The 13184-nt window shown below is 39.8% G+C and overlaps 1 protein-coding gene across 3 annotated transcripts in view; it reads left to right on the top strand.

Annotated features, from left to right (window-relative positions):
- Window positions 1-8281, top strand: part of MEP1B (meprin A subunit beta) — a 29514-nt gene extending 21233 nt beyond the window's left edge. The window contains exons 12-16 of one of the 3 annotated variants that reach the window (XM_068671796.1): window positions 1134-1316; window positions 1825-1932; window positions 2023-2179; window positions 4516-4723; window positions 5631-8281. In XM_068671796.1, the coding sequence (XP_068527897.1) occupies window positions 1134-1316; window positions 1825-1932; window positions 2023-2179; window positions 4516-4723; window positions 5631-5648 (674 nt within the window). In that variant the 3' untranslated portion in view covers window positions 5649-8281. Of the gene's footprint in view, window positions 1-1133; window positions 1317-1824; window positions 2180-4515; window positions 4724-5630 lie in introns of all 3 variants that reach the window. The other 2 variants (XM_068671795.1, XM_068671794.1) reach the window with 2 other exon arrangements.
- Window positions 8282-13184: the final 4903 nt, after the last annotated feature.

Here is a 13184-nt window from a genome sequence, read left to right as displayed (position 1 = left end):
GCACTGGATAAAGATTGAATTTAAGCCAAAATGACTTTCTGCATCAATATAAGGATTTTGCCAAAAGAAACTACCTCCACCCCTGAATTAGTTTCCTGGTAATTCTGACTACAATATTCATAAAGGAAGGAATGCACTAAAATTTCTGTTTCTTGGAATTATTTAAAAAATAATAAGCCATAGATGACATTCATTATTCTCTGACACTCTGTTTCTACATTAAAACAATGTGGGTAAACTAGAAAGATTAAATGACCTCCCCTGATCACACCAGGTTCCCCACAGATGGTTTGCATTTTCCTTGTGCTCTCTGCTGTTATGGCCACAGCTCTCAGCCCTTTTTGATGCTGTGGATTTGCAGTCTGTTTGTGCTCTGCCTCTTATCCCTTGTTTATTTATGTATTGCTTGTAGCCCCAGATTCCCAAGATAAACCTTGTAACTCTTACCCTTTCTCTAACCAGTAGACCTACTGGAGCAAGCAGTTCAATCTCGTTGTCAGATACTTAGACAATCATGCTCAGCTTTGAGATTTTAGATTTAAGGTCTGATGAAGATCTTAAATGTCTGGGACATCAGCAGTTTGTGACCACTTGCATTGTTCAAGGACCCTCTGTCCTCCATCCACATCAGCAGATGCTCATCTTTTTTTTTTTTTTTTTTTTTTTTTTTTTTTGAGAATCACTGAATTAATACATTTTATATCTTCTTGCCCACTATACTTGAAATGGACTAAAAGAAAAAATAACACAGTAGGTTTTCAACCAGCACTCCAATAGCTTCATCTCCAGCAGGCTCTTTTCTCAGTACCTCAGACCAACCCACTGAAAAACTTCATTGCCTTGTGTGTCTCATCAATGTGGAATCTCAAACAAAAAAATCTACAAATTGTAGGCAGTTCCAACATTGTTTCTACTCCTTGAGTTTCAGGTAATTTATTCTCATCTCCCTCTTCATGACATCCATGAGCAGAACAGGCAAAATAGGGGATGGTTTGTCTTGAGTGTTGAGAGAGGACTTAGTACTACTTTGCAGCAGAGATTAACTGAGAAGAAAAGAACCCTATTGAGAAAAAAATCCAGAGTGATCCCACTCTTTTTTTTTTTTTCCCTTTTTTTTTTTTTCTTTTTTTCAGCATCTTCATCAAATTATTTTTGGGATAGGCCAGATAAAGTGGGATCTACAGCTTACTTTCCCAATGGAACTGCATTCATGAGAGGTCCAGGAAGTGGAACAAGTGCATTCTTAACTCATCAGAGACTCAGAAGTCGCGACTTTATTAAAGAAGACGGTATTTATATTCTTTTAACAATGGAAGGTATGTGAACATTGATGGTAACTGATATTCTTAATAATACAGAAGATACACAGTGTCACATACTAACTAGTCACAGGTACTGTAGATATAAATACATTATGTACTTTACACAAGAGCAATTTTGGTGCTTCTTATGTATCTAAAGTCAAATCATGTGTAAATAAATGTGTGGGTAGCTACATCCTTTTTCTAATCCATTATCTCATGTGTAGGTTGAAATCTAAGTGTATAAAATGATGCTACTCCTGTGCAATTATTTTGAATAGCATACTTTGAGATTGTCTGTTTAAAAAATTAAAGAAATTAGGACATTTCCAAAATACATCATGCTCTTGAAAGTTAAGACTTTTTATCCATTATACTAGAGGAAGATGTAGGGTAGTTCGCAGGATCTCTGCTCTTTATTATTAGAACTTACAATTAAAATAAGAAGGATAAAAACAAACAAAAAAAAAAAAGAAAAAAACACATAAAGTAAATGCCTTGTTTCTTGTGTTTTCTCATGCAGATATATCACATCTAGTATCAACTCAGCCAAGTGTTTCACCAACCTTTGTCATGAATACTTCCACTGCCAACACTGTTAGACCTACCACCACCACCACCACCACCACCACCAAGCCCACCACCACCACCACCACCAAGCCCACCACCACTACCACCAAGCCCACCACCACCACCACCAAGCCCACCACCACCACCACCAAGCCCACCACCACCACCACCACCACCACCACCACAGCTAAGTCTACCACCACCAAAACACCCGAGGAGCCAGACATAGATACTCCAGACTCCTGTCCAGACAACCCATGTGAAAATGACGGTGTCTGCGTTATTGTAGATAGAAAAGCAGTGTGCAGGTAAATGTTTTTATTCACTCAAATACAATTTTAGTAATGAAAGCTTCTAGTAGAGTTTTTGTTGTTGTTGTTGTTTTGTTTTGTTCCTAATGAAAGGAAAGACAGTCAGCTAATTAAAAATATATATATATCCAAAGTCTGTTACTGCAAGAGACTTATGACCAGTTTGGGCAACAAAATTCCTATCCCTAACATTTGACCATTTTGATGTACTTTGTTTGACTTTTCTGTAAATTATATTTAGAATGTACTTCTTATTTTGAGTGATATGTTAGTCCAATGTTATAAAATGGACTGCACTTCTCCTCAGAAGTCTATAGCAAAATCAGGAGTTCAATATAAATGCACTTGAAACAAAATAACATTTGTATCAGGAGAAAGTATTTTTAATATCTCTCAGGCAGTGTAAGTAAAATAACTTTATTTTAAAATTTTATTCAGAAATATTGTGTAGAGCAAATTATGACAACAAATTAAACAATTCTAGTTGCTTGCCTTTTAAACCAGTGTTGAAAGCTGAGTACCAAAATGCTTGTTTACCCTGCAAGAAAATGAATAGCAACTTTTATTTAATCCTCTGTGGATTCATTTATGCAACCCACCTGGCTGATTAGCATTGTTCCTGCTCTCAGACAAACTCTAAGGCTGAAGATAGTAACAACATGCTGTGAAGCAGTGCCAAGGCAGGTAGACTGGGGGAGTGCTGTGAGGCAAATGTCTAAAGGCCAAGAACAACAAGAGCTGGTATGACTCACTGTTGTATCTCCCCATTTAGGAATCTTTTAAAAAACAATTCTGTAAAGGGGCTTGTGCAACACATCAGAAACAGGTCATGAGTGCGAGAAAATGTCAAGAAGCTGTTCCAAGAAGACAAAAAAAAAATAAATCTGAACGTTATGCTTGATTTTAGAATTTTCTGACATCTGTGGTCTGTTTGAAGCTCAAGTGCCTATGTGTCCTACATGCCATGCTGGAGAAATGTGTTACCAGCAGTCACTTTATGCTCTAGTTTTCTACTGGAAAACTGGAGGGGGTGTGATAATAACTCTCTTTAAGCCTGATCACATAAAGTCCAATGGAGTCATTTTCAGGGCTGAGCATATAGTTCTGAATAAATGATTTAGACAGACAATGGAAAAACAATAACATAAAGAACAATAAACAGTTAGAAAGATGTGAATTCAGGTGTGAATTCAGCAGTACTGCACATATATTTTTTCAGTTACATCACTGGGAGCCTCACATGCTCATAATAAAAAGTTTCAGAGCTGAAGGTGATACTGAGTAAGGTGAAGGACTCAAGGCTTGGAGGCTGTGTTTAGTACAAAACCAGAAGATTGCTAGAATGTTAATCTTGCCTTCTTTAGGGGAAGGCAGAGACAGCTCACACATGTTCTTAGAAAATAAGCCCCTTCTGGCAATGAGAAAGTCTGATCAGAACTTACCACATCTACTGACAGAGAAGTACTGAGCAGGGAGAGGGCAATGTGATGGGTCAGTCATAGAAAGGGAGAATTCCTGCACCTAAATTTTGCTTCAGTTACTACTGATGATGCAGAGCCTGTCCTGTGGTCTTGACCCCATTTATCTTGCAAGTTCGAATTGCTGCATAAGGTGAGATGAGACTTAAGAAGGCAAAGATCATAAGAGGAATCAGGAGGATGAGATTTCCTGGAGGGTGGTAGATGTGACCTGATGGGATAAGAGCAGTGTAAAGCTTCTGGACCCGTTTCCCTTGGAGTTTATTCAACTACTACCTATAAAGGTTTTCTTAACTGACTGAGTGATAGATAGAAGGACTTTGTGTAAAAGCTGAGTGTGCCAAAAGGCAGAATTGCATCTGGATACGAGGGCAATTAGTATGGTGGAAGCAAATATTACAGTGGTAATATAGTGGTCCTAGTGACAGGTATCAATTTCATGGAGCGGAAAATGAGCTTTCTATCAGCAGAAGTGCTATAAACTTAAAGGAAAAGGAAGCAGATGAGTGCACTGAGTGATCCACAGGGCTTGTCTGTTGGTAGCAAAAGAAGACCATTCTGTAGCAACAGCTCTGTAGATCAGCTGTGGCCAAGCCTGAAAAAGATAAAAAATAAAATAAAGTAAAATAAAATAGGCTGAAGCTTAGGCTTTCCAGCAAAGGCAGTCTTTGTCTTGTAGAAGAGATGACCTGTAAAACAGTGGGAAGCTGAAGAAAGGGCACAGTCTATCCAGATATGTAATCTGGGTATTATTTGGGATATAGAAACAGTGCATCAGATATGCAATATTTTAGGTAGTCTTTTCATACCTTCGATCTTTAAGTGAAGCCACACATTTGTTCTTTTACTTTCTAGATGTCCAGCAGGGGACAACTGGTGGTACATGGGAGAAAAGTGTGAAAGGAAAGGCTCAACTCAAGAAAACACTATAATTGCTGTTTCTTCAAGCATAACTGTATTTGTTGTTATGCTTATTGTCACTATCACAACTGCGGTTTGCCTTAAAAAGAAATACATCAAAGGAAAGGAAAAAGCAGAGAGCCTGGCTCTAGAAGACGAAGAAGTAAGTGCTTTGCCTTTTCAACAAAGATGATATATATATTTATTAAAAGTAAACAGTCAAATTCAGTAAAATGTAAACTGGAGTATGTCACATTTTTGAAGTCTGAAGACTCCAGTTTAGGAATTAAAGAGCTCTACTAAGTGCTACTAATTTTTCAAACACCAAAAAGCCACTTAATTCAAAACTCCTCCTCCACCCCCACCAATCTTACTGCCCTGATGGGAGCCTACATCGAGTGGGAGATTGTGAACAAATGTATTCATTTTCAGCTTGTGACTAAATTATGTCTTTCACTTAGTGAACTAGTATTTAATCTATTACTGCATTTTCTGCTAAAGATCTCCCCTGAAAACACCTGGATGTAACAGTAAAAGAAACCAACCCCAAATGCCAAAACAAAGACGCAAATTAATATCAATTTCCTTATTCAATGGACATTCTGTACACAAGGAACAATGTAGCCATGGAAATCATGGCTTAAGAACAGGTAAAAATAAAGAGAGCATGTTAAAAATGACTGGATCAGAAGTGAATATGATGTTCAGGCTGGTTTTAATAGGAAGTTACTTAAAGTCTCAGGCATCCAGACCCCTAGTTTAAACAGTGACTTAATCTTGGAAATAGCAAGAATGACATATCTTAGAGGGTCTTACAGGGCCCAGGAGAAATTTTGTGAGCAAATTGATGAAGAATAGCCTTCCAGAGATCAATCTGAATATTGTCCTAACATTGTTCCTGTGATGTCCTGTTGAAGTACACTATCTCTTTGGAATGCCAGATACTGTACTGTTAATTTATGTCTTCCAGAAAATTATTTCATTTGCTTTGAAAGTAATATTTTACACATACTTCCCTTCCCTATGTACTTGTCTTTTAAGATATGTTTTTTTTTTTTTTTCCTATTTAGAATAAAACATCCTTCTGAAAATAATTCAAACAAGCATCAAAGACACAAGATGAAGATCATTGAAAAACCCCAACTATGTCATCATTCTTTGTGTTGTTTTAATCTCAGCCATCATGATAAAGGTTTGTAAAGTCTGGAAGATAATGCATCATCTGGATAAAATACTGGGCTAATGCCAGTGAAACTTCTGATGTTGTGTGTTGTTGCCATGCAATGGAGAAAGATAGAAATGTGTTGTGTGATATGCCTGTTTTGTCCTTTAAGTCTATCTGAACATGAAGGAAGCATGTAAAACTGTGTCCTGACTTTGAATCTACACAGTAAGGTCCAAGTTTGCCATCTAGAGTTGCCCATCATAAAAGGGAACTGGGCTCTGTGATCAAGGGACACCCAGGAGTACTAAGTTCTGCTACAGCTGTCAGCAGTGAGAGAGTGTGGGGGGTGTGAGAACATCTGTTTCATGAAGTCATTTGGTTTTGATCTACCAAATAAAATAAATAAATAAATAAAAAGAAGTAATGAGGAAAGTGCTACATTAACCGCACAGACACACAAACACAGGAGACAATAATGAGGACCCAGAACTCTTCAGCCACCGATTGATGAGCCATTAAAGGAACTACTCAAGCATAGTCCTGAAGAATGTGAACCTGAACTATAAATCACAACTGATAAGACGGGGGAAACACAATTTGCATGAGTATTATGGTTTATTTGAGGCTTCTTGGGATATTGGCTATCAGAAGTGGATTATTGTGGGTTTATGTAAAACTTGTTATGGGACATTTAAGGGAAGGACAAAAGGGTCCAAAGGAAAGGAGAGGATCATGATGGATCAGAGAGGTATACATGTGAGAAAATGGTGCCAGCAACTGCAGAGACCAGCATACAAAAGAGATCTGTGTGTCAACAACTGGAGGCGAGATCACAGGTCTTAGGGCACATGAGTCTGGATGCTAGCATGCGGAGGGATGGCAATGCAAGAAGTCTGTGTGCTAGTTAATGGGGGACTGTGGGCTGCAGAGCTTGGAGGTCTGAAATGCCAATGATTGGAGGGACTGGTGTGTGTGTGTCAAAAGGTTGGAGTGCCAGCCGCTGGAGCTGAGGCCATGGGAACCATGGGTGTAGGTCTAGGTGGCAGCAACCAGAGAGCTTGGGGTGCCTGTGAGGGTGTAAGAAACCTTAAGTGCTAGCAACTAGAGACCTGTGCTTTATTTCCTCATTTAGTTCAAGCCTTTATTTGTGTGTGTATAATTAGTTAGCAAACCTCAAGCTGGACTAGCTGGCGAGCAGGAGGAAATGCACATATGGAAAGACTTTTAGTGTGAGCCGGTGGTTAGGTTAGGGAGTCCAGGGTTCAGACGTGGATATTAGGCAGACTAAGAGCTGCTGCCTACACTGCTCTGTGAGTGTGGCAGTCTGTGAGGCCAGCTGCATTAGGGATCTGCCTGTATATGTACTATGACTCTTGCCCTTGCTATAGGCAGACCTGCCAGCTGGAAGAGCAGCTGCATCCCTGGGACTGGGATGGAGAGATCATCTGGGTCTGGGACTGCTCCTGGCTGGGCACAGCAGCCAGGCAGGAGGGGTCCTAGGTCTGATGAATTTGTTGGCTCCCTTAGCACCCCTAAAATGGGTGGTCTGCAATTCAGGTGGGGGTTTGAGAACAGAGCAGGCTTGGAAATGGAAGGGACAGAGAAAGCAAACTGTTCTTTCCAAGGATATTTGCAGGGTAAGATAGCAGTCACCATGGACAAAGATCATCACACTTGCAGCAGTTTGGAAGGGACTCCAAGAGACAGGAGTGCTAGTGATAGAAATGTCAGGTCACACCAGATGGTTGGTAGACTGGTATGTGAATATGTTCACATTTAAAGGTCAGCAGCTACTTTGATTCCCCAGAATGGATGTTGATGATCATAACATTTATTGTGTAATTTACCCTAACTCTGGGCAAGAGCAGTTCAAATATGTGGAATATATGGAGCTAGTCTTCCTCTGAATGCTACTGCACAATACAAAGCAACAAATTGTATGGTTCTGTACTGACATTACTTTTCTAGTCCTCTGATTAATATTCTGTGAAAAGTAGTTATATTTTAAGCTTTCATAGCTGGTTGTATTAGCTTTTGTTGGAACCCAAAGATTCATGAAAACAGTCAGACAAAATTAACAAAGATTTGTCAGAGCTGACAAACATCCTGGATAGGGAGATACCCTACTATAGCTGTCTTAAAATAACTTTCCTATTTTGACATGTCTTCATCAGCAGTTTTCATGCAAATAATTCTCCAAATGTGCCTTCAATTAAGATATGCACATAGATTTACATGGAGTTAAGAAGACACAAATGAGACTGTTCATAAATTCAACCCTGGCTAAAATACTTAGCATTATAAACAGTGAGCATTTCATCATTTCAAACACGAAGTACTGGATTTGTGACTGCAGAGACTGTTTGATTTTTTTTGGAATCCAAATTATATGAAGTAGCATAAATACTACCTGAATTGTAAACGCTTTAGTGCTGTCACGAGAAGAAAGCTTAATACATAGAACAATACATTACAACATGCTAAGATACAAATTCCATAGAGTATATCCTGAAATGGTGAACTTCCATGGAAAAAAAGAAAAAAAAAAAAAAAGAACTTTAATCGTCTGCTTATTCATTTCAAACAGGAATCAGTGAAGAGCACAAACTGAAATTGAATCTCAAAGTCCAAATAATAACAATTCACTTTTCACTTATTTTCTGTGCAGATTCCGTAGAGCCAAAAAGGACTGACATTTTATTAATGGCATTAACTGAGCTAAGGGTTTAATCAGACTCTGATTTTTGTGAAAAAGAAAGAAGTCTAAAAATATGCAAAAGGAAAATACATTTTTTTTTCTCACTTCCAGTGCAGAAAAACTACTCAGGAAGTCTTGTATCAGATTCAGCATTGCATTCCTTTGTATATCAGAAAAGTTATACTACTAGCTCAAGTTCCTGAACACAGCATTGTTTCTTACAAAAGCTGTAGCACAACTGAATTACAGTGATGGCATTTTCTGTGAAGAAAAGTGAGACATTAAAAATCCACATATGTGTTGGGAAATGAAGTGGTTCAGCTGGACTCTTCTTTAAGAGCTGATGTTTTACTTGGATTTGTGATTTAACTGGTTGACATTACCATATCCCAGTAGAGGTCACCACATGTAAAAACAAGATTCACCAGCCTGTGTCATAATGTCCTCCTCTGGAATTGACTTCTGTGCTTTACTGAGACTTTGCCTACATGGTTATTAGGACTGTGTTTATTATTTCTAATGTAACAGCTTTAGTTTGGAGACATACATATGGCCCCTTTATAGATGACATGGACATTTACCACAACTCAGATACTATGTTAGCCAGTTGAAAAGCCATCCATGAGGTAGCAGCCCTTTGCAGAAAGACTGGGTGTTTATTTTTCCTAAAGCAGATTAATTCACAGAATCTTTATTGTAACCTTCTCTTTATGAAAACAATGAGATGACAGATACCAATATGGTGCCAAACCCCACCAGCATTAAGGATCCATAAAATTCCACTTCTTTTTTTTCCCATCCTTCTCAAACTTTGATGATTCAGGTTAAAATTTTTAACAAGGAATTGCTCTGCCTGTGTCCCTGGAGCCATGCAAAGCAGACACACTCCACTCTCTACCCATCAGGACTTGTGTAAAAGTCTACTGCTGGGCTCCCATCATGTATTTGAGCTGTGGATGTTGATGTCCTAGGTTGACCACCTTGCTCCTGTTCCTCATTCAAGTACAGGTCTCAGCTGGTACCCAGTGATGAACCCCCTAGCAGAGACCCCAGCTTAAAGGAATGGTAGCTTCTCTGCTCTTCTCTGCTCCTCCTGCTCTGGGCTCAGTGCAGTCAGCACAGCTGAAGCCAGCAGAGTATATCCGTGTTGTACTTTGAGCTGTGTTTGTGACTCATCCCCCAGTGTGGAGTCTATCAGGAGTTACAGCATGAGCTTAGAAATAAATAAATATACAAATACATACATTTCTAATCAGTGGCTCAGGTTTAGAGGGGAAAAAAAACATGCATACATATACACACACAAAAGCAAAGGTAGGTTGCTCTATCTACTTGTCCGTCTTCAAGGATCTCAGCATTGCAGAATATCTAGTCATGCTACCTAATATCAGTGCAAAACATTATGCACAGCCTCCTATTCCTGTTACAGGCAAACCAGACCAATTTCAGTGCTATTTGCATCACACAGATGGATCGGCTTGCTCAGTTTAGCTTTTGCACTAGTAAAGAAAACTGAATCATAATGCTCTGGCTGGCACTGCCCTGCCTAAATGCAGAAAAGGGACTGATCATAGACACAAGTTATCTTATGTCAGCTAGGAATTTCAGGTGTCTAGCACCACACATATCAGGTAGTCGAGGTTCCAGGATGCAGGGCTGGAGTCAGGAGGTGTCATTTCTTTAGGTGCAGACTGCCTTGTGATATCAGAACAGAGAAGTGGTATTTCTCCATTTTTTTTTTGCTGTTAGAGCTCAGGGACTTACCCTAAGACACAGATGCTATCCATCTGTTAAAAACAAACAAACAAACAAAAAAACTTTGATTTTCTTAAATATAAGCTGAAGTCTCCTGTCTACTTGGACTGCACTTTCAGTCTATCAGTAAACTGCCAATAGCACAGACAGTCAGGTATCAAAAGAAGACAACTGCCAAGCAACCTGCTTTTTCTGAACAGTCATCCTGTCAATTGCTGTTTCTTAAGTCTAGAGTGGTTGCTTAGAGACTTTTGTAGCATTTGATGCAGCAATGGCAAAATATCTGTATTATGCTCTGATTGTATTTGGAAATTATGAAGAAATTAAATATATGATGATCTCATTTTCCCACTTCTATCAATTTCATATTCTAGTTTATTACAAAAAGAGAGAGCTAAAGTCAAGCATTAGTAGTTCCCTTTGTGCAAGGAGATTAGGAATTCTTTGCAGCAGACATATTCCATGTGGCTGCTATCCTTGTATTCTCCTCTTTCTGAGAATCAACAGAATGAGCTGGGTAAAAATAACTATTACCACACCAATTCAGACTGATCAACCCACCTACACACTAATAATTTGCTGGAGCACACACAAATCGGTCTCCTTTGTGTTAAAATTCTTCAAAATCATCCCTGGTGCCTTCTTTCTCTATTTTCCTTATTTCTTTTTAAAACTGCATGTTTTAATTTTGTTTTCCCAGTCAAGTTCATTACTTACACCAAGCACACTGTAGCTGGTATCAAAAAGGTTGCAGACAGGTTTTCATTTTCACTTGCTCGTAATTCCTAAACTCCCTCCAATTGGGATGAAATGTTCTGTGCTTGATCTCTGCCTTTGACTTCACCTTCTGTGAAGACAAAATAATGTGAAAGATGTTTAACTTGAATGTCTGGAACTTAAAAGAACAAAACCAAACTTCACTGTTTCCCAAGGTTGCAGTGCTTAATCATACAATACATAAACATTATTGCTCTTCCAGTGAAATACTCATGGGAAAAATGTAGTTGTGTGCTCTTTATCAGATTTGAATCTTATCTCTGAACAATTTGATGGAACATTTTGATTAACATCTTAATGATAGCATTTCTGCTGAGAGGCTACTAATATGTAACTAGAACCAGCCATCTTGTTCTGCTAGAGCTCTGTGTGTGCATTTGTCCTTGATTTTTTTTTTTTTTTATTTTAGCACCATCTGGATCCATGTCATCTATGCTGGAATTAAAAAAAAAAATCTCAAATCCTGTTAGCAACACGTCTCCCTCTTCATCTGTGATTGCTTTTTTTTCATACATCTCATCATGTTGTGAACACCAGAGCTTGGCTGCAGCTTTCACTCATGTAAATGATGTTTGCTCATTCAGAACAGAGAGTGATGAGTTACACAAAATAACGTCAGGACTTCAGCTTAGTTTGTTAAGCAAGCTGTTAGTTTATTAAGCCTGGTAGTTATTACGTTGTTTGGTAAACTTCAGTTTATTAATTGTGGTAAGAGTTTCTGTTGCCACTTGGAAAAGTCAGGCTGCTACTTTTACGCCTTCTTCCCTAGCAAAGATTTGTCTGGGTAAGGCAGAATTAAGGAGAGGAGCAGAAAATGAGTGTATCTATTACCTCAGCTGGGTAAAGGGTCATCTCTGCAGGCACTTCTGACAACTGCAGGTTTGCCTTGGCCGAAAGAATAGTGATCATGCTTAAGGTTTGGCATCTGTGATTGCATGGATGTGGAAAAAGAAAAGCCACTGGGAAAAGAAAATATGATTTTTCTTAAGTGAAAAAGAGAGACAGAGAAAGAGAGACAGACATTGAGAAAGAGAGAGAGAGAGGATAAAATTAAGATAGCAACCCACCACTGTGGGTCACTGCATGGTAGTTTATGGGCCACTTCTCCCAAGCAGATGCTGTCTTGCACTGTGGAGCACAAACAGTTCCTGCTACTCAGGAGCCTGCTGGTTTGCTCCCCTTTCCATAAGTTCCCACCTCACAGCAATTGACACTATGTACCTCCATTTTAAACCCATTTCCATTAGCTTCTAGCAAAGCACACCTCTCAGGCTTGCAGGCACCACGGCTCGAAGGCTGCACTGGCACAAGCATCACAAAATCATATTTCATCGTTGGAAGCTGCAAGACTGAAGAAAAACTTGGAAGCCTAACACCTTCCAAGGCCTCTGCTGAGGAGAAAGCCAGTGGTGGCACCCTGTGCTGCCAGCTCTGCTGGCCTTGAGAAGCACCCTTTCCTCCGCAGGCTGCTGCAGGGGCAGATATAAATATTTGTCCTCTGTGGGAGGAAAGCCACCATCCTGCTCCTACTCCCCCTTGCCAGACCCTGAGCTGTCCGCCTTTCTTGGCCATGTCCCTGAGTGGTCACACAGGCAGCCCTGTGTGGGTTGCCATCCGCCCTCCTCTGCTGCCCACAGCCCTGCCCACAACAGGCAGGCAGAGCACCAGCATGCAGCCGCCTTCCCCCCGAGAACGGAGCCTGAACTTTGGAACAGATTTGAATTTCTGAGAAATACAAATTGCCACAGACGCGTTCATTTTGAATGCAGTCCCAGCAACCTCAAAGGTACTTCTGAACTGAGCTGTGGGGGAAGGAGGAACAGAGGTTTACTTACCTTTTTTTCCCCCAAGGTGATCGGGATGAGCACAAGAATAGCTTTGAATTCACGAGCAGGCTGGGATTCAGATGAAGAAGATCCAGACCTTTGTGCTAGCAGAACTGTATAAACGCCTTCATTTAACTACAGTCCTGCCCTGATGCCCAGACGTGGTGGTGCCACTTGCTTTTCTAAGTGCATGTCAGATCACTCTCAGACTGGCTGTGGATGGACTTGCACATTTGCTTTTTGTCTTGCTTCCCACAGCATCTCAGTGACCTGGTAGAATAGGGCTGGGCTAAAAATGACTTTTTTTTTTTTGCTCCATTCCACAGCTATTCTTTGGCTGTAAAATCCTTTCATCTTCCTTAATAGGGTGGCACTGGGACTATTTCAAGTCGTTGTTACACAA

The sequence above is a fragment of the Anas acuta genome, chromosome 2 (assembly GCF_963932015.1).
Source record: "Anas acuta chromosome 2, bAnaAcu1.1, whole genome shotgun sequence".
Lineage (NCBI taxonomy): Eukaryota > Metazoa > Chordata > Aves > Anseriformes > Anatidae > Anas > Anas acuta.
The sequence above is the reverse complement of the archived record's forward strand: the minus strand, read 5'-3'. Positions and strand labels throughout refer to the sequence as shown.